The sequence below is a fragment of the Brachypodium distachyon genome, chromosome 3, assembly GCF_000005505.3.
Source record: "Brachypodium distachyon strain Bd21 chromosome 3, Brachypodium_distachyon_v3.0, whole genome shotgun sequence".
Lineage (NCBI taxonomy): Eukaryota > Viridiplantae > Streptophyta > Magnoliopsida > Poales > Poaceae > Brachypodium > Brachypodium distachyon.
The window spans coordinates 35,597,148-35,618,408 of NC_016133.3; the positions used below are offsets into that span (position 1 = coordinate 35,597,148).

General features: G+C 44.0%; 2 protein-coding genes across 2 annotated transcripts; one reads left to right on the forward strand and one right to left on the reverse strand.

Annotated features, from left to right (window-relative positions):
- Positions 1 to 6,334: 6,334 nt before the first annotated feature.
- On the forward strand, positions 6,335 to 10,948 carry LOC100834215 (palmitoyl-protein thioesterase 1). The gene is made up of 12 exons (XM_003572040.4): positions 6,335 to 6,659; positions 6,747 to 6,831; positions 7,489 to 7,540; positions 7,621 to 7,641; positions 7,726 to 7,779; positions 8,299 to 8,349; positions 8,729 to 8,791; positions 9,280 to 9,345; positions 9,447 to 9,485; positions 9,747 to 9,869; positions 10,313 to 10,405; positions 10,535 to 10,948. Exons 1-12 carry the CDS (start codon positions 6,350 to 6,352, stop codon positions 10,721 to 10,723), a joined length of 1,146 nt encoding a protein of 381 aa, XP_003572088.3. The 5' UTR covers positions 6,335 to 6,349; the 3' UTR covers positions 10,724 to 10,948.
- A 493-nt stretch (positions 10,949 to 11,441) lies between these two features.
- Positions 11,442 to 20,593, reverse strand: LOC100823391 (protein ARABIDILLO 1). Its single transcript, XM_003574291.4, has 12 exons — positions 18,765 to 20,593; positions 18,523 to 18,681; positions 18,349 to 18,429; positions 18,112 to 18,243; positions 16,683 to 16,810; positions 16,472 to 16,559; positions 16,296 to 16,390; positions 15,285 to 15,348; positions 14,805 to 14,980; positions 12,909 to 13,130; positions 12,602 to 12,686; positions 11,442 to 12,081 (listed from the first exon to the last, which is right to left on the reverse strand). Exons 1-12 carry the CDS (start codon positions 20,172 to 20,174, stop codon positions 11,905 to 11,907), a joined length of 2,817 nt encoding a protein of 938 aa, XP_003574339.1. The 5' UTR covers positions 20,175 to 20,593; the 3' UTR covers positions 11,442 to 11,904.
- Positions 20,594 to 21,261: the final 668 nt, after the last annotated feature.

Below are 21,261 nucleotides of genomic sequence, written 5' to 3' on the forward strand. Positions count from 1 at the left end.
TTCATCTGCCCGCTGTGCCTACATAAGAGAGGTCGCTCCTCTCCAAAAAGAACACAGAAAGAGCACCTGCCTCCTCTCGTTCTAGAGCATTGCGCTGCCTCCGTTCTTCCCCATCCCGTCACGCGGCATGCACCGCGGGTCGGGATAGTAGGCCTCCGGAACCCCGCTTCTTCGAGTCCTGTACGGGAGAAGGGCGATAAGGTTTTTGGGGAGCGCTACGCGCGACTACTGGCTCCTTCCTCTTCACTGCGAACGCACTGGACTCCGAAGACTCCTTCCCCGACGATGACTTCTTCCCGGAGGTCGACGACATCCTCGACATCAATATGGCTGGGAACGGAAACACGAGCGGTTCCGCCTCTGCACCGTACGTATCACTGTTTCCCATACTTGAGACCATGCTGCAATTCGTATGTTTAGTTCTTGCCTTATATGTGTTTTGTTCATATGCTTGCATGACTACTGTGTTTGATCTAGTCATGTTTTACCCACTATCTATGTTGATTAATTCTTGTAGCAAATTATTCATGGTTGCAATATTCCACATGTTTTATTTACTGTTTTTATCTATTAAATCTTGTGATAAATTGCTCATATTTCCATCAATCCAAAAACCTTATTTTAGGCAATTTACCCCAAGCGGTTTTACTGCTTCCATGAAGCCACCTGTGTTTGAAGGTGGCAATTATAAGAGGTGGCGTGCGAGGGCAGTGCTCTGGTTTCAGACCATGAGCTGTTATAACGCCATCTATGGCCTTCCTAAGGGAGACCATACTCCTGCTGAGGAGGAGGCTTTCAAAATCTTGATACCACTTTCAAGGTTGCTTTGATCAGCATCCTTGGCGACAATATTGTCGATTCGTACCTGTCATTTAACAATGGCAAGGACATGTGGGATGCACTCGAGAGAAAATTTGGAGTCTCCGACGCTGAGCAATTCTATGACTATAAGATGGTTGAGGACCGCCCCATTGTGGAGCAGGCTCACGAAATACAGTCACTTGCCAAGGAGCTTGAGCACTTCACTTGTGTGTTACCAGACAAGTTTGTTGCTGGAGGCATCATTGCCAAGATTCCTCCATCATGGAGGCATTTTGCTACTTTTCTGAAACACAAGAGACAGGAGTTTTCCGTGACGGATCTCATTGGGACTCTTGATGTGGAAGAGAAGGCGAGAGCAAAAGAGACGTGCTCAAGGTACTGAAGGAGGTTCTAGTGCCAACTTCGTACAGAAGAATAACTCCCAATCTCACAAACCCAAGAACAAGAACAGGTTTGATGGCAAACCAAAGTTTGATGGGAAGTACAAGCCCTCACACTCTACCAACTTCAAGAGGAAGTCTGACAAGAAGAAAGGGGTCTGCCATGTATGTGGTGATCCTGAACATTGGGCTCCAAGTTGCCCAAAGCACTTTGACAAGCGTCAACATGGGAAGGCGGGAAGACCGCCAACGTTGTCATCGCTGATACTGAGATGAAGGATGCTGGGTACGGTATATTTCGCACTATTCTTTCAGTATGTCATTCTCCTGAGTGGTGGATTGACACAGGTGCCAACGTGCACGTATGTGCTGATATTTTCATGTTTTCTTCATATCAAGTCGCAAGGACTTTCTCCGTGCTGATGGGCAACGGCTCACATGCTTCTGTTCGAGGTGTTGGTACGGTCGACCTGAAGTTCACTTCGGGAAAGACCGTGCGCCTAAAAAACGTTCATCATGTGCCCTCCATCAATAAAAATCTTGTTAGCGGATCTCTTCTGTGTCAAGATGGCTACAAGATTGTCTTTGAGTCCAATAAATTTGTAATTTCTAAATTTGGAACCTTTGTTGGTAAAGGCTATGAGTGCGGAGGCTTGGTCCGCCTGTCTTTGTCAGACGTTTGTAATAAAGTTGTGAATCATGTTTGCAACAATAATGAATCAGATGTTTGCCATTCACGCCTTTGTCATATTAATTTTGGTTGCATGACACGACTAGCTAAAACGAGTTTAATCCCTAGCTTCACTTCTGTAAAGGGATCTAAGTGCCAAGTTTGTGTGCAAGCAAAGCAACCTCGCAAGTCTCATACGACCGCGGAGGTGAGAAATTTGGCACCATTGGAACTCATACATTCAGATCTTTGTGAGATGAATGGTGTGTTGACAAAAGGTGGAAAGAGATATTTCATGACGTTGATAGATGACTCTACGAGTTACTGCTTTGTGTATCTTCTGAAGTCAAAAGATGAGGCCTTACATTTCTTTAAAATCTGTAAGGCTGAAGCAGAAAACCAACTTGATCGAAAGATCAAGAGGCTCAGGTCCGATCGTGGTGGAGAGTATTTTCCCATTGAATTTGATTCTTTTTGTGCGGAACATGGCATAATCCATGAGGGGACACTTCCCTATTCACCCCAGTCAAACGGGATGGCCGAAAGAAAGAACCGTACTCTAACAGATTTGGTTAATGCCATGTTAGACACATCGGGTCTCTCTCAGGCATGGTGGGGGCAAGCGATATTGACCGCATGTCATGTCCTAAACCAAGTTCCCACAAAGAACAAAGAGATAACTCCATTTGAAGAATGGGAGAATAAAAAGTTAGAACTCTTTTACTTACGAACTTGAGGTTGTTTGACGAAAGTCAATGTGCCAATCCCCAAGAAGCGCAAACTTGGACCCAAAACCGTTGATTGTGTTTTTCTGTGATATGCTTTTCATAGCATCGGTTATAGATTCCTCATTGTAAAATCTGAGGTACCTGACATGAATGTTGGTACAATTATGGAATCAAATGATGCGACTTTCTTTGAGAATATCTTTCCTATGAAGGATAAGCCTAGCTCATCAATTCAGGAGATGTCAAGTTCATCTAGTTCGGAATTTGTTTCAATTCCCGAACCTACCATTCCGATCGAACACTCTGGAAATATTGAGGGGGATGACATTGAAGCTCCTGAGAGGAGTAAGAGACAGATGACTGCAAAGTTTTTTGGTGATGATTTCATTGTGTACCTCGTGGATGATACTCCTAGTTCCATTTCAGAAGCCTATGCTTCTTCAGATGCCGACTACTGGAAGGAAGCTGTCCGTAGTGAGATGAACTCTACCTTGGCTAATGGAACTTGGGAGATAACTGATCATCCTTATGGGTGCAAACCTGTAGGATGTAAATGGGTGTTCAAGAAGAAGCTTAGACCTGATGGTACAATTGAGAAATATAAGGCACGGCTTGTGGCCAAGGGTTACACCCAAAAGGAAGGTGAAGATTTCTTTGATACTTACTCACCAGTGGCCAGATTGACCACCATTTGAGTACTACTATCATTGGCTGCCTCACATGGTCTTCTCGTTCATCAAATGGACGTTAAGACAGCTTTCCTAAATGGAGAGTTAGATGAGGAAATTTATATGGAGTAGCCAGATGGTTTTGTAGTAGATGGTCAAGAAGGAAAGGTGTGCAGGTTGGTGAAATCTTTATATGATCTTAAGCAAGCCCCTAAGCAGTGGCACGAGAAGTTTGAAAGAACCTTAACTGTTGCAGCCTTTGTTGTGAATGAAGCCGATAAGTGTGTGTACTATCGCCATGGTTGGGGCGAGGGACTTATTCTTTGTTTGTATGTTGATGACATACTGATATTTGGAACCAACCTCATGGTGATCAAGGAGGTCAAGGATTTCTTATCTTGATGTTTTGAGATGAAGGATCTTGGAGTAGCTGATGTTGTTTTGAACATCAAGCTGTTGAGAGATGACCATGGTGGGATTACTTTGCTTCAGTCTCACTATGTGGAGAAGATTTTGAGTCGTTTTGAGTATAGCGACTGCAAGCCTTCTCCTACCCCGTATGATCCTAGCGTGCTGCTTCGGAAAAATCAAAGAAGTGCTAGAGATCAACTGAGATACTCTCAAGTTATTGGCTCGCTTATGTATTTAGCTAGCGCTACGAGGCCTGACATCGCTTTCTCTGTGAGCAAACTTAGTCGATTTGTCGCTAATCCGGGCGATGATCATTGGCATGCTCTTGAAAGAGTTTTATGCTATCTAAAAGGCACCGCGAGCTATGTCTTTCACTATAATGGGTATCCAAGGGTACTTGAGGGTTATAGTGATTCAAACTGAATATCTGATGCTGATGAGATTAAGGCCACGAGTGGATATGTGTTTACACTTGGTGGTGGCGCTGTTTCTTGGAAGTCTTGCAAGCAGACCATCTTAACGAGGTAAACTACGGAAGCGGAACTCACATCATTAGACACAACCACTGTTGAAGCACAGTGGCTTCGTCAGCTCTTGATGGACTTACCTGTGGTTGAAAAACCAATACCCGCTATCCTTATGAACTGTGATAATCAAACTGTTATCATCAAAGTGAACAGTTCTGATAATATGAAGTCCTCAAGGCATGTGAAGAGGAGATTAAAATCTGTCAGAAAAATGAGAAACTCCGGAGTTATTACGTTGGATCATATCCATACATCTAAAAATTTGGCAGGTCCCTTCACAAAGGGTCTATCACGCAATGTGATAGATAATGCATTGAAGGAGATGGGTATGAGACCCACATGTTGAGTTGTCCACAATGGTAAACCACTCTATGTGATTGGAGATCCCGTGATTAGAAGTGGGAGACAAGCTGTTGGTCAACCGAGAGGAGAGTATCCTTAAAATTTTACCTCTCCGTGAAGATGCAATACTCTCCTATTCTGCATGGCAGGTTGATATTTATCTTAATGTGTTCTAAGAGCCTTTTACAAGCAGAGATGTTGTCCTGAAGAACATCTTTTGAAGAACACACGTATATGAGCTTGACTGTTAAACGTCACAGTCCGTGAGAGTTAGGATGCTCTGTAATAAACTCATGAAAGGCCCCAGAGTATGACGCATAAGCTCCACACGCGGGGAATTCCTGCGGTACCCTAGTATCGGTCAAGGCTTTGTGTAAAACTAGGTTCGCAGAAAACTTGCAGTTCAAGGCACCGTCCACTGTTCAAGTTGCAACTAGTGTAACATAAAGTCCTAGGTGGAAGTTCAACTTAACAGTCTCCACTGCAGCACCGGTATATTAAACAATGTTTTGGAACCATAGGCAAATCTTATGTGACTTTGGGATCTGGTGGGGATTGTTGGAATTTATGTGGCCCAGCCCACTATTTAATTTATAGTCTAATAAATTCCTGGAAAAATCCCAAAGGCCCGTGTTGACCCATTCATGTGTGGCAAGAGGTAGGACAAAAGTTTAGTCCCACATTGCTAGTTGAAGAGAGTTTGCACCACCTTATAAGGGGGGGCTTTTCCACTTGTTGTATGAGCATGAGAAGAAGAGAGTTTCTGCGCGCTCCTCCTCCTCCGCCGCCGCCCGCCACGCCTCGCCTCGCCAAGACGTGCCGTGCCGCGGGTATGCCTCGAGCCGACAGCTTCTCTATCTTTTTGCCACGCGTGAATGGAAAATAATCTAAACGGTTGCACAAAAGCTGGTTTTTATTGCACCCCTTGCAGCCGGATTGTCAGTGGTTCGTTTTCGCCCCCTCTGTGCCTGCACCTACCTCCTCTCGTTCCAGAGCATTGCGCTGCCTCCGTTCTTCCCCATCCCGTCTCGCAGCGTGCTAGTAGGCCTCCGGAACCCCGCCTCTACGAGTCATGTACAGGAGAAGAGCGATAAGGTTTTTGGGGAGCACTACGCGCAACTACTGGCTCCTTCCTCTTCACTGCGAACGCACTGGACTCCGACAACTCCTTCCCCTACGACGACTTCTTCCCAGAGGTCGACGACATCCTCGGCATCAATATGACTGGGAACGGAAACACTGGTGGTTCTGTCACTGCACCGTACGTATCACTGTTTCCATACTTGAGACCATGCTGCAATTCGTATGTTTAGTTCTTGCGTTAGATGTGTTTTGTTCATATGTTTGCATGGCTACTGTGTTTGATCTAGTCATGTTTACGCACTATCTATGTTGATTAATTCTTGTAGCAAATTATTCGTGGTTGCAATATTTCACATGTTTTATTTACTGTTTTTATCTATTAAATTTTGTGGTAAATTGCTCATATTTCCATCACGTGCTCGGTGTTTTCAGAATCAAGCTACGTGACCTAAGCAACTTAAAATGATTCACGGGCAAACAAAGAAAGAAATGAAAACTCGATTTTTGGTTTAAGATAAAGCAAGAGCACCCATTTCTTTCTTGCAAGCAACAGCTCGAGGCGGGACTACACGGCTCTTCTTACAAGCAACGCCACTGGTTAAGTGGGTCCCAAATGTCAGTCTCGTGCGATAAAGCACAACCACTCGCGAATCAACCACCGCATTGTTCGTTATCCGCGGGCCCACCTGTCTGTGAGCCCATTCTGCTCCGAGCCACGATGTCGCAACTGTCACACCAAGTGTCTCTGACACTGGGGTCCACCCGACCAGACTCTCTCTTCCTCCCTCTTCTCCCCAGTCCCGCCGGCCCCAATTCACCATTTCTTCGCCGCTTCGCCAAGAGAAGCCCCCACTCCGCGCGAGGCGACGGGGGAGACTGGTCTGGAGAGCAGGAACGAGAGAGGCGAAGCCTTAGACCTAGCGCTCGACCCTCCTCACCGATGGCCGTCCTCGTCCTAGTCCTTGTCCTCGCCGCCTGCGCAGCGCTCGCGCCGGTGGCTTCCGCCGTGCCCTTCATCGTCCTGCACGGTTAGGGTTTTGCGCCCACCACCCCTCCTCGGTGTCGGTTCCGGTTAGGATTTATCCTTGATGCTTGCTAGTTGTGCTCGGTCGCAGGGATTGGGGACCAGTGCGGGAACGACGGAATCGCCTCGTTCACTGATGAGCTCGGGAAGTGGTCGGGGTCCAAGGGCTACTGCATGTACTGGCTTCTCTCTTCCTCTCTCCCTCCGTTTTTCTTTAACTTATCTTGTTGTTCGTATGCTTATGCACTCACGTCGACAGTTGATTACAGAGAAGTATGTGGGGGTTGTTGATTTATCTACCGGTATGTATGCTTGTATTGATCAGAGATAGAAACTTGAGGTCTGTGGGACCATGTTGGGTTGCTGATTTGTGCTTTTGGAAGTTTTTGGATTGCTGTGTTGCTTGCTTATTAAGCAACGAAACAGTACTGTTTTAGGTGGAAGTTGCAACATTTTTTCCCTGACAATATGAATGCTGGTATGGAATTTGTGAGTTAATTCAATGATTTGTGTTACATTATATAGTATTAACTGTTAGTTTGTTTTCCATGTGAATGCCAATAAATTAAGATTTTCAAATTAGCGATGCTAATTTAATGAGGCTCCTCTTGCTTGAATATCTGAGTGCAGCTTCACCTAAATTAAGAGTTTGAGCCATGTGTATCTAGCTTTTGCTATGAAATTCTTCTGCTAGCTTCCAGGGCCAGTAGTGTACCATGTACTCCTGTAGTGTAGGATTAATTAGGCTCCTCTTGATTAGATATGGTAGAACCTAGATCATGCGGCATTTGTTCTCGAGTTTCCTTGGTGGAATGTAAACATTTCCTCTACAGGGAAATTGGGAGAGGATCATGGGACTCTTGGATAATGCCACTGCAAGAGCAGGTTGGTTTCTTACTCTCAATTTTCTTAACTGAATAGAATGTTCATTGTAGAAGTTCCTAAGATTATGCGCTCATCCACAGGCAAATGCAGTTTGCAACAAGGTGACACAAGATATCCAGAACTGCATTTTTGTATAATATACGAGCTGTCAAGGTACTGTATCATTGCTGGAATTGGTTTTCCAGGTAAAGGAAATGAAAGATCTCCATGAAGGTTACAACATAATTGGCCTTTCTCAGGTGTGTTCATGCTGCTCTGCTATTTTGGGTTTGGCAAGAAATTTAATTATATAAGTTGTAACGTGCATCTTCTTAATATCTTCTCTTTATTACGGTGTTCTTATTTTGTTACTACTCCCTCCGATCCATATTAATTGTCTCAAATTTGCTCAAATATGGATGTATTTATGCCTAAAAAGCGTCTAGGTACATGTAATATTTCGACAATTAATATGGATCGGAGGGAGTACTATTATAATTCAAATGTCTTACCAGAGCTAAGAAATTCTGATGATGTCCATGAGTAACTGCTAAGTACTTAACGAACCATGTGGACATGTCTCATCTTGCTCCGTAGACCCAATTGAATACACTAAATTTGGAGTGTACTGCGATAAGTTCTTATTGGCTTGTTGATTTAGCAGCAGTTTTTACTGATGGTCATTATGTACTTGCACTAGATTATCCATCACTAGATCACTTGACGCTAGTTTTCCTCATGTGCTAAACTATACTCATCTTTGACCATTTCATTTACAGGGGAACTTAATTGGCCGTGCAGTGATTGAGTACTGCGATGATGGACCACCGGTGAGCAAATTTTTTCTGTTCATTTTCATGTAATAATCACTAACCTAATTTGATTCAGCCAAATAAGCGAGCTAACCTTTTGACCTGCACCCACATATGTTATGATGGAAATACAAATAGAGAAACATTATGATAGGAACACTCAAGAAAATTTGTAATTCTAAGAACTGTTTGTGTGTTTATGAAAAAGAGGACGAAAAATGTTATGAGTTGGTGCTCACTTCATATATGTGTGTATACCACGCTTACTTCTTTCAAACATTATTGTTGTTCCTGCAAGTAATAACTATGACTTTTCCTTTACTGCATACACTTTGTAGCTTCTGCTGTATTTTCTTCACTTCTTCTGGGGGAACTATATTTTTAATGATTGCAACAGGTAAAGAATTTCATCTCAATTGGGGGTCCTCACGCTGGTACTGCTTCAGTGCCTCTTTGCGGTGTAAGCTCACTTCATCCGTAAATGTTCTTTTCTTTTGCATCAATTTAATATTTAAAGTGTAGGCTACATGTTACAGTATCAACTAAAATGGATTAATATTAGTAATAAACAGACGATCACTACTTCATGGATAACTACTGGTAGACTCAATACCTCGCTGCAAAAGAGGCACTAATCCCTCTGGTCCTGATAGATGTTGTTTTATGATTATCTCCATTCCTCCATTCACATAGATTGTGAAATGGAGGGAGTATATTCTTATGATCGCTGTTGACAGTGCCTCTGTCTGTGTGTCCCTGTGAATATATATATACCGTCTATCATCTTTTCATGGAGTGTGATTGACGTAATGTTTGTATAAGAAATTTAGTTGACTCGTCTTTTGCATTATGTTTAGTTGTTCGAGGAACTTGGATACTCAGCCCAGTTATATTGTTTTATACAGCCTACGTGTTGTTACTGTGATGTTAAACCTTTTGTCTTTGCAGTCCGGCATCCTTTGTATTCTTGTTGATGCTCTGATTCAATTGGAGATATATTCAAACTATGTGCAGGTTTGTATGTGCTGTCTGTTTTTTTTGTCACAGTTGCTATCATTATTAGACGTGAAATGGACTGTTTTCTGTGAAATAACTTGAGATCGGTGAAATTACAGGCACACCTTGCTCCTAGTGGTTACCTAAAGATTCCCACTGTGAGTTATTTATTCTATATTCCCATCATCGTTCTTTTCCAGTTCTATTGTTTCTCCTTTTCATGGTCAACCATCTACTAGTGTTCTACTGTAACACATAACTCTTGCTGGTCTGTAAAGCTGCAATGTTTATATTGTTGTGTTCTGATCCTAAATGAAACCATTCATGAGAACTTCTGTGATCCTCTAAAGTACAATTGGAGCTATTCCGGTTTACGTTTGTGAATAACACTAATTAGACTAATCTCTCTTATTTTCCAGGATATGGCAGAATATTTGAAGGGATGCAAATTTCTTCCAAAGCTTAATAATGAGATACCAAGTGAAAGAAACGCTACATACAAAGAAAGATTCAGCAGCTTGGAGAACTTGGTGTTAATCATGGTGTGTTGAGCATGCATAATGCCGTTGTTTTACCCACTTGCAGTGACCAGAACGGACCGAAATTACATTTTGTTTCATTTTCATGCAAGATAATTACACAGTATTACTACGATCGTTGATTTGATACTCCGCACTAGTGTGCACTATAGTTATTATCTTTTTCATAATCACCAAATAAAGTTAGTCATTTTGGAGATGCAAAATAAGAGTAACTTTTTCATAATCACCAAATAAAGTTAGTCATTCTGGAGATGCAAAATAAGAGTAACAAATAAACATGAAACCATACTCAATGATCAACATTGTACATGATCTGACAAAATGGAGACAGAATCCACTATCTCAGTGACTCAGTTCATCCACTTTTGTCTTCTGCATTCTATAATGTCGGATACTGCATCTGCTGATAAGCTAACATCTTTCCTTTCTGAACTGTTAAACAGTTCCAGGACGATGCAGTCTTAATACCTCGGGAAACTGCATGGTTTGGTTATTACCCTGATGGCTCTTTTAATCCAGTGCTACCTCCTCAGAAGGTACTGTAATTCTTCTGCTGGATTGCAAACTTTGGATGCTTATACTGGGCATTGTAAGATATGTCCAGCAATTTTCTTGCAGTTCTTGTTATTTGTTCATTACTTAGTAAGAAAATGTCTTGTGCGTAGACAAAACTATATACTGAAGACTGGATCGGCTTGAGGACTCTGGACGAGACCGGGCGCGTCAAGTTTGTGTCAGTTCCAGGAGGTCACCTCCGCATCTCCAGGAGCGACATGAAGAAGTACATCGTGCCTTACTTGAAGCCGTCGTGTGGATCATTGAAGCAGAGTGCTCGTCGGATCTTGTTGGATTGAGGATAGAACCACGCGTGTATCGGTCTTTGTAAGCCCTGCTGCATCAATTGCTGTAAAAAATACACTGGTGAAAAGGAGAGAAAACGAAGGAAAAAAATCACGAAAAGAATACAGAAAGAGTTGGGATTGTAAATGTTTACCTGCGTTGGGCAAAATGGGGGAAATCATACAAGTCAAAGTGTAATGGTTTCCCTTCCGATCACCATGGAGTCAGGTTTGGGCAAACATTGACCGATCCAGTCGAGCTAGATGCTTCATTTAACTAGAAGTCGTAGTCTGAACAGGGTAAAATCGTACTCCCTCCTAGACATTTTTTAAGTATAGATATATCCATATTTGAACAAATTTGAGTTATAGTATGGGAAGTATGGGACGGAAGAAATAGAAAATATCAGTTGTCTAAACAAATAGCAGATCCGACAAGTTTGCCACACGCGGGTCGATTCTAATACCTCCGTTTCAGTTTGCAGGTCATGCGCATACCTTTAGATTGATGATTTAACTAATGTAATGTATCATAAAAGATATATCATTAGAAAATAGCACATTTGAAATTTCAATTGAAATTTCAAATGATGTAATTTGTGATATAAAACTCATGTTAAATCTTGACCTAGAGATGATGCGTAGGCTCTTTAAACCGAAATAGTACCTAACAAGAATTCTGTAAAACGCAGGTTAGGAAACCACACATAATTTGCAAGAAGTACCGGAATACTTTACCTAAAAATGTACAGGAGTACTCATGGGGGGCGATTCATATATCAAATCAGCAGTAGCACATCTACAAGTTTACATTACATGTGTTGTTGCAATAAGTGAAGCAGCCCAACAATGTTTCCTGCTGTCACGCACCTTAAATCACCAGGTAGCAATTTACCCATAGCTTAAAGATGTATATACCATCAAAGCTCTCAAGTCCTACCGATCCTAACCTTTTGAAGTTACTTTTACACGCCGGATAAATTAACATAAAAATTGCACACTCAACAACAGCCAACCATCGCCAGATTGCATTCATTTTGTCTCACGGTTCTGATTAGGTGGAGTCCCAAAGGTCACTGCTCGCGCGGACAGGCACTTTGAGTTTGTGCCTGTTTTGAGGCCAGTGCAGGCGGCGTCAGAAGCTACGCCTTGTGGGGGATTAGCAGTGCACTTACAAACTGCTCGCCTCTGTAGTTTCAGATTGAAGTCCCTGCCTGATGGTGTTCCAGATTCCTAAGGACAATTCTGGCGAACACTTTGGCCTCGATGGAAGCTGATGTTGCTGCCGCTGCTGCACGCAAGACTCGAGCTGCTCCTGCTTTCTGCAGAAGGCCTGCATGGTGCACCGCATGCCGACCTCCAGGGATTGTGAACTGCATGATTTTGAAGAGTATTTCCCATTAAATTTTAATAGTGCTATCAGATGGTAAAATTGTTTTGTACCAGACAACAAAAAGGAAGACATAGGATAAAATATACAGGTCTTGTTTGGATTGGTAGGTTCCCTATTTATATTCTTGTCTAGAAAACCTATCTATCCATATAGGAAAAGAGTTGGCCATATACATGACTCAGCTAGCCTTAAGCATGATCAAAACGAAACAGAATTCTGGTAAAAGGAAATCTTTTTTTTCTAGAATAAGTAAAAGGAAATCTGAAAAAGGAAAGAAAGCACAATGAGATGTAAAAAGAACTGCAAAGTTGGGATTAATCATCATATTGGTTCTCCCTTCTTCCTAAAGATTAATCATGCTGATGCCACTATTCTATGATGCACAAAAGTAAACAGAAATTGGCCTCCTTGTGTACCTTGGAGTGCAGGTGTTCAATCCTGGTAACTCCAACAAATAAGGCTGATACAAATAGCATTAGATGCTAAGGAAAAAAACAAACCTGAAGAAGGGCAAATGCAGCACAAGCACGGAGAACTGATGTAGGATTCCGAAGCATGGCAACAAATCTACCAATCTCAGCACCACTGGAGGAAGCAAAGGAAAATATTAGAAATATGTTCTCTTAACTACATTTATATCATGATGAAAAGATTCGCAAAAATCTTAGTTATTCTTTAGATAGAGTTCAGGAAACAATTTTAAGATTCGAATAAAATGCATGAAATAAAACATGAATCATCTTTAAATTGTTTCCTGAACCCTATCCAAAGAATAGCCAAGTTTTTTTTTTGGGTGTAAAGCCAAACCTGCATCTCAGGTGTCCAGCTTCTTGTATAAACACTGCTTCAGCAACCTGAGATAGCGCTGCTGGGGCTGAGGAAGCTGCAGCTGTCGAGAACACTTGTGGATCTGAAAACGTCAACACAAAGAGTTGTATATGCTTCAATGCCATTCGTCTAGCTCCCTCGACAGTAGCACCCTTGGAACTGCCCTCTGAGGAAGTCCCAACAATGGCAACCTCATCCATTCTGTCAGTTCACAAATTTCAGAATTAAAACATGAAATTTCCTTTATTAAGAAAATCATGTGCATTTAGCAATCAATACCCAATTTCTGCTAACCAATTTAATATTTTTATTATACAAGGACTACCTGCGTTCTATGGGCCACCCAATTAAGGACAAGCAAACTATGGCATACCATCAACCATGTATTAGCAAAATAGTTAGCTAACCTCAAGCAAATGCAAAATATTCAGACCCGTATATAGGTACGGCTGCACAAAACTCTTGGAAGGCTTTTTTTATCTTATGACTTGCAGCTTAATGCAACGGTGCTTCATGGTAACAATAAACCAAAAATATTAATAATGTATATAGTTTCTCACAACTGCCTTCTAGACATCATGGAATATGAAGATGCAATGCTTCTATTTCAATTGCACTGTCAAAGAATGATGCACACAATATTCGACAAGTCATCTAGACGTACTCTGACAACCAGCAATGAAGTAAGCCAATGCTGTAAGAGCATCTCCAGGAGCTGAATTTAGGGAATATGGCCCAAAAAAAGCCCTCCATCTCGAGCCGTGCCCATATCGAGCTCGGGGTTCCCCATCCATCAACCACAGAGCCGGAAGTCTCCCTCCCTCCGAATCCTCCGCCCAGGTACGCCCCGTCTCCGTCTGCCATCGCCATCTTATTGTGCTGCCCTCACCACCGTCTGCCGCACTTGGAGGATGGAGCCGCCCCGGATCTTGGACAGGGTGTCTCCGATCTGTGTGCAGGCAGCGCTAGACCGGCCACCGTCGTCGGGATTGAGAGAGAGAGAGAGAGAGAGGTAGCGGGAGGGGGATCGGGAGGGCAGGGGCGCAGGTGGCGCTGAGCATGGAGAGGAGGGAGCGGCGCTGGGGATAGGGATGAGCTGCGGCGGATGCAGATGAGAGGCGGCGGTGCTGGCCATGGGCTTGGTCAGGCTTGCAGGAGGCGGCGCAAGGCAGGGGCAGGGTTGCAGGAGGCGGCGCTGGGCAGGGACAAAGAGCCACTCATACTAATCACAATACCACATAAAACCACGCAAGCAATCAGATTATTTCCTGTGACTATGGATGCAGGTTTTGGATGGCACGTGGATAAAGTACTTGAGGTTTGTCTTATTACAACAAATTTAAGATACTTAACAAGAGCGGCTAAAACTGGGCATTCTTAAGATATAACTAACAGCAGCACTATATACAAAAGGTAGCTCTTATAGGCTATAGCAACATGCTAGACTGATGGATGCAGACATGACATGATGCTCAACCATCGTCCTTTTAAAATGTTTAACACAGAAGTCCTCAAATCCAGCAATCTAATTTATTATGACAGATATTCTGCTGGCCTGGGCAGTTTGGTTGGAGTAAAGTCACTGAAGTAAAATTATATAAAATAAGCTCCGAAATAGCTGCTATCAAAGTTCTCAGAGCAACTGATTTTCACCTATTACTATCATGGTGTGTAGTTCACTCTACTAGAAGTACACACAAATCAATTACATGGACAAAATTGAAGCTAACACTACAGGATAAAATTAACGCTGTAACACGATATCATACTGTTAACATATTGGTGGTACTCCTTGTTCAACTCAGAACGTAAGGCCATATTTATACTGATTGACAAACAAACAAACAAGCATGGTCAATTTCATAAAAAGCATACCTTCGATCAAACATATAAGCAAGGGCAAGCGCAGACATGAACCGAGCCATCTTTGACCCTGATGACGAGCATAGGTGCACAAGGATAGGCACCCCACCTTCTTCAACTATACGGAGAGCATTACTGGAATAGAAAGCAAGATTCCACAATGCCCCTGCAGCCGTCTCATGAACATCCTGCAGAAACGAGTCATTAGGTCCTGCAGTAAATACCATATATGGCAACTATCGATATGAACTACAGAATCACTTAGCACAGCAAAGTAGGAGCAAACCTTAACAAGAAAGCAATGGCACTGATAAAGTAAGACATCTAATTGACTTTAGATCACAAATTGGCTGCACATGTGCTGCCTAGGACCAACAAGAGGCCATTTATGAAACAAAGAATGACTGAAGTTCTTTGGTAACCCAATGTATCCGGGCATGAACATGACATGTATCAAAACATAACTAGTATCTAAGTGTCCAGGGAACTTACTTCAGCATCTGATTGTGCCATTGTGAGCAATGGTGCAACACCACCCTCCTGTCCAATCGCAATGCTGAAAAGTGCAATGAAAAGTTGTCACTAACTACGTGGAATCAAGAAATAACTAAAATACTGATGGAGAAGTTTTTAAAAGTTTAGCAGCCAAACTCCCTCTATGGCAGAACAACCATCAAAGCCTGACACGTGCAATTGACATGATACAGATTCTGGAGAAAAAACCTTTTGTTTTCCCTATACACATTCTACAAAATAAATCTTTGTTTTTCTTCCCCATGGCTATATCTGCATCAAAAGCTTCCAAAGGAGGGCGAGATTGAGATGTTCAAGTGCAACCAAAAAATATGCACCTGGTAACCGTATGATTGGTCCCTAATTCGGCAAGGGCACAGCTCTCAGATACTTCCTCAGATATGTTATCTAGAAACTTGAGGCCCAATCTAAGAGCATACCAAAAGCGGACTTTCTTTAACCTTCATTGCAATCCAGCTAAAAAGAAGTCGTGGATTCTGATTTCTGAACGGATTAAAATTTGAAATTTTAACATATGGAACCAGGCAATCTTTTAAGTTTTGACTTAAATTTCCTTTTAAACTTCCTTTTACTGATAGAAACTAAGCAACCTTTCACAGCTTCCAACAGCACAAACCTTGGAATTTCCTCGAATGTTTATTTCCTCACAACTTGTCCATCTCATAAGCAAACATCACAAATGCATATCTTGAAATAGAGCGATTTGGTACATGGTGCAAGATTGGTGAATCAGCTAGCGAGCTCTATGATAGTGAAGAAGATATCTACAAGATTCATTATATCTTACATAGCATAAACTATTACTGGCAATAAGCAATAAAACCATGTAGTGAACTACATCAAGTAATAATGTTGTGACAATTGCGAAGCCTAGATAAAATATAAGCTATCATGATTGACGTAACTTAAACAGTTCACTAGTAATAATATTGTGACAATTGGATTAGTATAGTAAAAGTTGGAAGTTACCTGTTAGATTCTGAAACAGATAATCCCCATAATGCACCAGCAGCTCTCTCCTGAAGGCCTTCTGAAGCATTCAGACATTCTTGCGCAAGTGAAACCTAAAGTATAAAAACAAAGTCATCTATGTGAGAAGAAAACTCTCATATTTGAGTAGGTTTAAGAAAAGAGAGAAGGTATACCAATGCTTGAACGCCACCCGCAGCAGCAATAGCTTCACGATTTCTATCATCAAAAGAAAGGTTCCACAAAGCACCAGCAGCTTCTTGCCTAATTGAACACATAAAAGAAGGCACAATACTACCTTTGGTTAATCTGGTATATGTCAAGGAAGAAGGCAGATATTGCAGTTTCAAAGCTACATAGGCCAAAGCATGTCAACTAGAAGTGTACCTTACACCCTCGTTCTGAGAACATGTTAGCTGCACTAATGCCTCAAGAGCCCCTGCTTCCTGACCTACAGCGGCATTATTGTTGTTGTTATCTCCATGTGCAGCTAAGTTAGCTAGAGCTCTTGCAGCCTACACATACAACAACAATAGAATTAGGAAATAACAACACAGCAAAAATATAGAGATGATGAACATAAAGGGTAAAAACAAAGGACTGAGCCACCGCTGTACTTCACCATTTACTTGTATTGTAGATCTTAAGACAATGCGGAGAATTGCTACAGTTTCGCAAAACAGATATTTAAAGCATCTCTTCAGCAAATTCAAATGGTTTCAAGCATGATTAAAAATGTTAAATTAAACTAGGTTCTAAACTTACACCTACACTATGAATCCACTCAGGTCGTGAAACATAGCTACCTGATTCGCAGTTTTGCTCGGTTCACAATTGTCAGTTTCTACTAATCGATTTCGAAAGGGATTATACATCACCGGTTTGAAAATAAAGTTTGTGAACCAGACAATTAGGCACAAAAGATTCAAACAGAAAGGCAAAAAAGGATATGGGCCTAGTCAGCCCACACAGCCCATGACCCCTCAGGGCAAGAGAATCAGATAACCCTGGGAAGCTGCCTAACTTCCTCTTGCACTCGAAGCTCTGGACGTTGCCCCATAGCCACCTCTCTTGTTCTCTATTTCTCCTCCAATCTGTTTGCAGAAAAAGATCACTCGATTGATTCCATCCTGTCCAAGGCTCCATCTTCCTCACCTCATCCACACATAAGCACTCAAGACTGCAGATCTATACGTCGCCGAACGACTCAATGGCGTCAATGCCGACGGGAGGGCAAACTGCACTGTAGTGGTGATGTCAATGGCATCGTTAAATAGCGACGTACTCCTCTTGTTTTCTTTGTTGGTACCCAATTTTGGTTAGCCATCATCAACGAACTGGACATCGAATCCCTAGTGATCGGCATCAAATTCAACCCAATCTAGATCGCTCCATCGGGATTGGGGTTTGAAGGGTGTTGCAGCAAATCCAGTAACTATGTTGTGAAATTTACATAGAAACATGCAATAAGCGTGATCTGGACAAGCAAAATAAGTTTGTAGCTATCCATGCAAGAAACATTGCATCAGTCCATCAGGTGCCTGGAAAATGCAGTATGCATAATCCAGACGATCCATATAAGGCAGGATAAAAGTCCAATTGGCAAGAAGCTGCAGATGACACATATGCATCTGTACAGCTATGGAGTATTAAAGATGAAAACTTGCATGTTTATGTGTGCATTATGCCTTCATAGTAACAAATCTGTCTTATAGAACTTTTGGTATCAACTGACAATGGTATTGCTAGTATAAAATTCTACAAGTTTATTTATATAAAAAAATGAATAAGAGTGAACGCATGATGTTCTGCTTACCTGTTCTAAGACACCCTCAAGTTTACACGATCGAGCAAGCGTAACCAAAGCGTGGACACCACCAGCCTTTGCAACCTCCAAGCTACACTTGTCATCAGCAGCTAGGTTTGCAAGTGCACCAGCAGCACGTTCCTAATGAAGAAAAAAAAAGGAGCAAAAGTCACGAGAGGCTGTTTGCCATATAATCCACAAGTAAAAGTATAAGTTCTGCAAATGTGAAGTTTAAAAGTTACACACAAGAACTCCATCAGTCCCAGCAGGCCAGCGAAATATGAGATCAACCAAAGCCTTTATACCACCAGCTGCTGCAATAGACGCCTAAAAAGGAGCAATCAATTAATTATTAGCAGTTACTACACATGATACCCATGTCAAAGGAAGCAAACAAAATCAACATTTGAAAATAACAACCTTGTGCTCCTCGCCCACAGATAGGTTCCAAAGGCCACCAGCGGCTTCTTCAGCAACAAGCCGATTCGTCGACTTGGCCAAATTAGTGAATATTGTGATACCCCCCTCATCTGCGACCACCTTCGCAACCTTGGCATTCACCGATAAGTTGGCAATAGCCTGCATTGTGGCATGAACTAATGTGAGCAGATAGTGGAATACAAATTGTGGGAACCATGGAGTATAACCAAATAATTTATTACCTTTGCTGCTTCAGACTGTGCGCTCACCCTTGAGCACCTTGCAAGGTCCAGTAGCAGTGGAATGCCCCCATCCCGCATCACCGCCTCCGACCTTGCAGCATCGACATTCGCAGTTTCATCATCAATAACCACATATGTAGCAATTGTGGTAGCTGCACGCTCCTGCACATCCTCCTGTGAGCTCTTCACTAAGCTCAGCAGCATTGATGTGCCCTGCTGCAACCAGAATTCATCCATACCATACGGGTTGGACTCTGCAATTCGTAGAAGCGATTGAGAGAGGATCCACTCAAGCCAGCTCATCATATGACCAAGCACCTTGTTTTTGTCCCTCCAATTACACTCATTGAACACCCCATGCTCCTTCACAGCCTTGCCAGGAAACAGCGAGGCAATAGATTTGAAAATGTCACTCGTAATGGTGAGCACAAGCTTGCCCTTGGAGTTCCTAAATACAGCAGGATCATGTGCTTGTTCCTCTTCGACAGATTTGCAGTTAACCGCACATATAAGCTCAAGGGTTTTGGAGTGGGATATTAGGCGGGAGATAGCATTTGGAGACACATCAGTGCGGGAGACATCAACGGCGACTAGAGAGGGGAGCTGAGCCCATGAGGCGGATGCTGTAGCCCATTTCATGTTCAGGCATCCTGCTACAGAGAGGAATCGGAGGGAATGGATGTCGCCTAGGGCAGACTCATCTACAACGACACAGTCAAGGAAGGCCACATCCTCGAGGTGAGGGCAGTGGCGCGCAAGAGCTCCGATGGCATCCGCGGTAGCTTCACGAAGACCCGAGAGACGGAGGCGGCGGAGGCGCGAGCAGCAGAGCGCGACATGGTGGAGGGCATCGCTGGAGACATGCTCGAGGGGGTCTGGCCCAATCTGGAGGCTCTCCAGCGCCTCATGCCTCGCAGCAAGGACGGCGAGGGTGGCGTCCGTGAGCCCGCGGCAGCCGTCAGCCACCACCTCGCGGAGGTCGCGGGCGCGGAGGCAGGAGGCCACCGCCGCGGCCGCCTCGTGGCCCCGAAGCCGCAGCCTCCGCAGGCCCCCGCACCGAGAGGCAAGCGAGGACGCGACCTGGGCGTCGCACCGGTGCGGGCGCAGGTCGAGCGCGCTCCACAGGCACGGAGACGAGCCGAGCGCCCTCCAGGTCCGGCACGTCGCCCCCAAGCTCGCGCGGTCACGGTAGCTCAGCCGCGCGAACAGCTGCAGCGCCGTGTCGTCCGGGAGCAGCGTCCAGTCCACGCCCTCGCCGCCCACCTCCTCCCGGCCCCCATCCCCATCCTCCGCCGCCACGCAACCCCGCAAGCTCCTCCCCTCCTCCACAACCCTCCCCTCCTCCTCCACAACCTCCTTCCCCTTCCCCTTCTCCCTGCACGTCCGCCGCCTCACCCGCCGCGTCGTCATCTCGCCCACTCTCGCCCACCCGGCCTACCTGGCCCACCCGCCGACTGGAACCCTAGCTCCCACCGACTCCAACCCACACCCCCACACACGCAACACCCAAATCCGCCCCCAAATCAACAATCCACCAACCTCGCACGGCGAGATCGAGCTTCCGCGGGCGTCAAGCCAATCGGACCAGCCCGGGGATCCGACTGGAAGTAAAAAAAAAAAGTTCTCAGCTAGTACAGCGGGAAGGAGCCAGGCGGTGGCATCTCCGATCCGCGACCGGATCGTCGTCGCGTGGCGGGCGGATCCGACTCGGCTTGGCGTGCTTCCCTCCCCCTTTGGGCCTTTCTTACCTCCTCCTCCGGCTCAGCTCTGCGGTGAAGGAAAGGGGGCAGTGGAGGAGGAAGCCGGATTATATATACGGCATACGGGGATGGATACGCGCGTGCGTTGCTGCGTAGACGTATTTCAAGGCTCCGAATACGTAATCTTGTTTTCTCAAAACAAAAAGGAAATGCAGTCGTAGCCGCAACGCTGCAGACAGAGAAGAGACGGCCGCCGCGCCATGCCACTTGCCGATTTTCCCGTGGGGGACGGCAGGCAACGGCAGGGCTAGCGGAGCACTCGGTCACGCACGCGCCTGGTCACCTGCGCTGCTAGAAACTGCAAGTCTGTTTATTTTCGAAAACCGGCACGAGGACCGTATTCACCAAGAAGAAATCTGAGATTGTAAAAGTGTTCCGAACAAGTTATCAAAAGACAAGCACATATGACATATCGAACTCGAAAAGAAGTTGGTTATACTCGGAAAAAAAGGAAGAAGAGAAGTTAGCATGACTTCCGATCGAGTGGGAGAAAGATGGTGTTTTCGCTGTAGACCGAGCTCATGTGCCGGCCGTACGGCATAGGAGTTGCTTCCTTCCGCTACGTGGCCAAAAATCGCACGTCCCGTATGTTTGAAACCTATATCCATGTCATGCAAAAGTCCTTAAACTAATTCTTTTATACGTAACGTTATTTTTCTATGTTTGAAACCTGTAATTTAATTTGACAATTAAATTACAGCTGTTTGCTATATCAATCGGCACGCCCATGAAAGCAA

What these genes read in the sequence shown, in the direction of transcription:
- LOC100834215 (XM_003572040.4), top strand. Translation starts at nt 6,350, where the DNA reads ATGTCGCAACTGTCACACCAAGTGTCTCTGACACTGGGGTCCACCCGA. An exon ending in GGGTCCAAGGGCTACTGCAT is followed by an intron (nt 6,832 to 7,488) that starts GTACTGGCTTCT and finishes TTTCCTCTACAG; the next exon opens with GGAAATTGGGAGAGGATCAT. An exon ending in CAAATGCAGTTTGCAACAAG is followed by an intron (nt 7,642 to 7,725) that starts GTGACACAAGAT and finishes TTGGTTTTCCAG; the next exon opens with GTAAAGGAAATGAAAGATCT.
- LOC100823391 (XM_003574291.4), bottom strand. Translation starts at nt 20,174, where the DNA reads ATGACGACGCGGCGGGTGAGGCGGCGGACGTGCAGGGAGAAGGGGAAG. An exon ending in CTGTGGGCGAGGAGCACAAG is followed by an intron (nt 18,430 to 18,522) that starts GTTGTTATTTTC and finishes GCTCCTTTTTAG; the next exon opens with GCGTCTATTGCAGCAGCTGG. An exon ending in CTGGGACTGATGGAGTTCTT is followed by an intron (nt 18,244 to 18,348) that starts GTGTGTAACTTT and finishes TTTCTTCATTAG; the next exon opens with GAACGTGCTGCTGGTGCACT.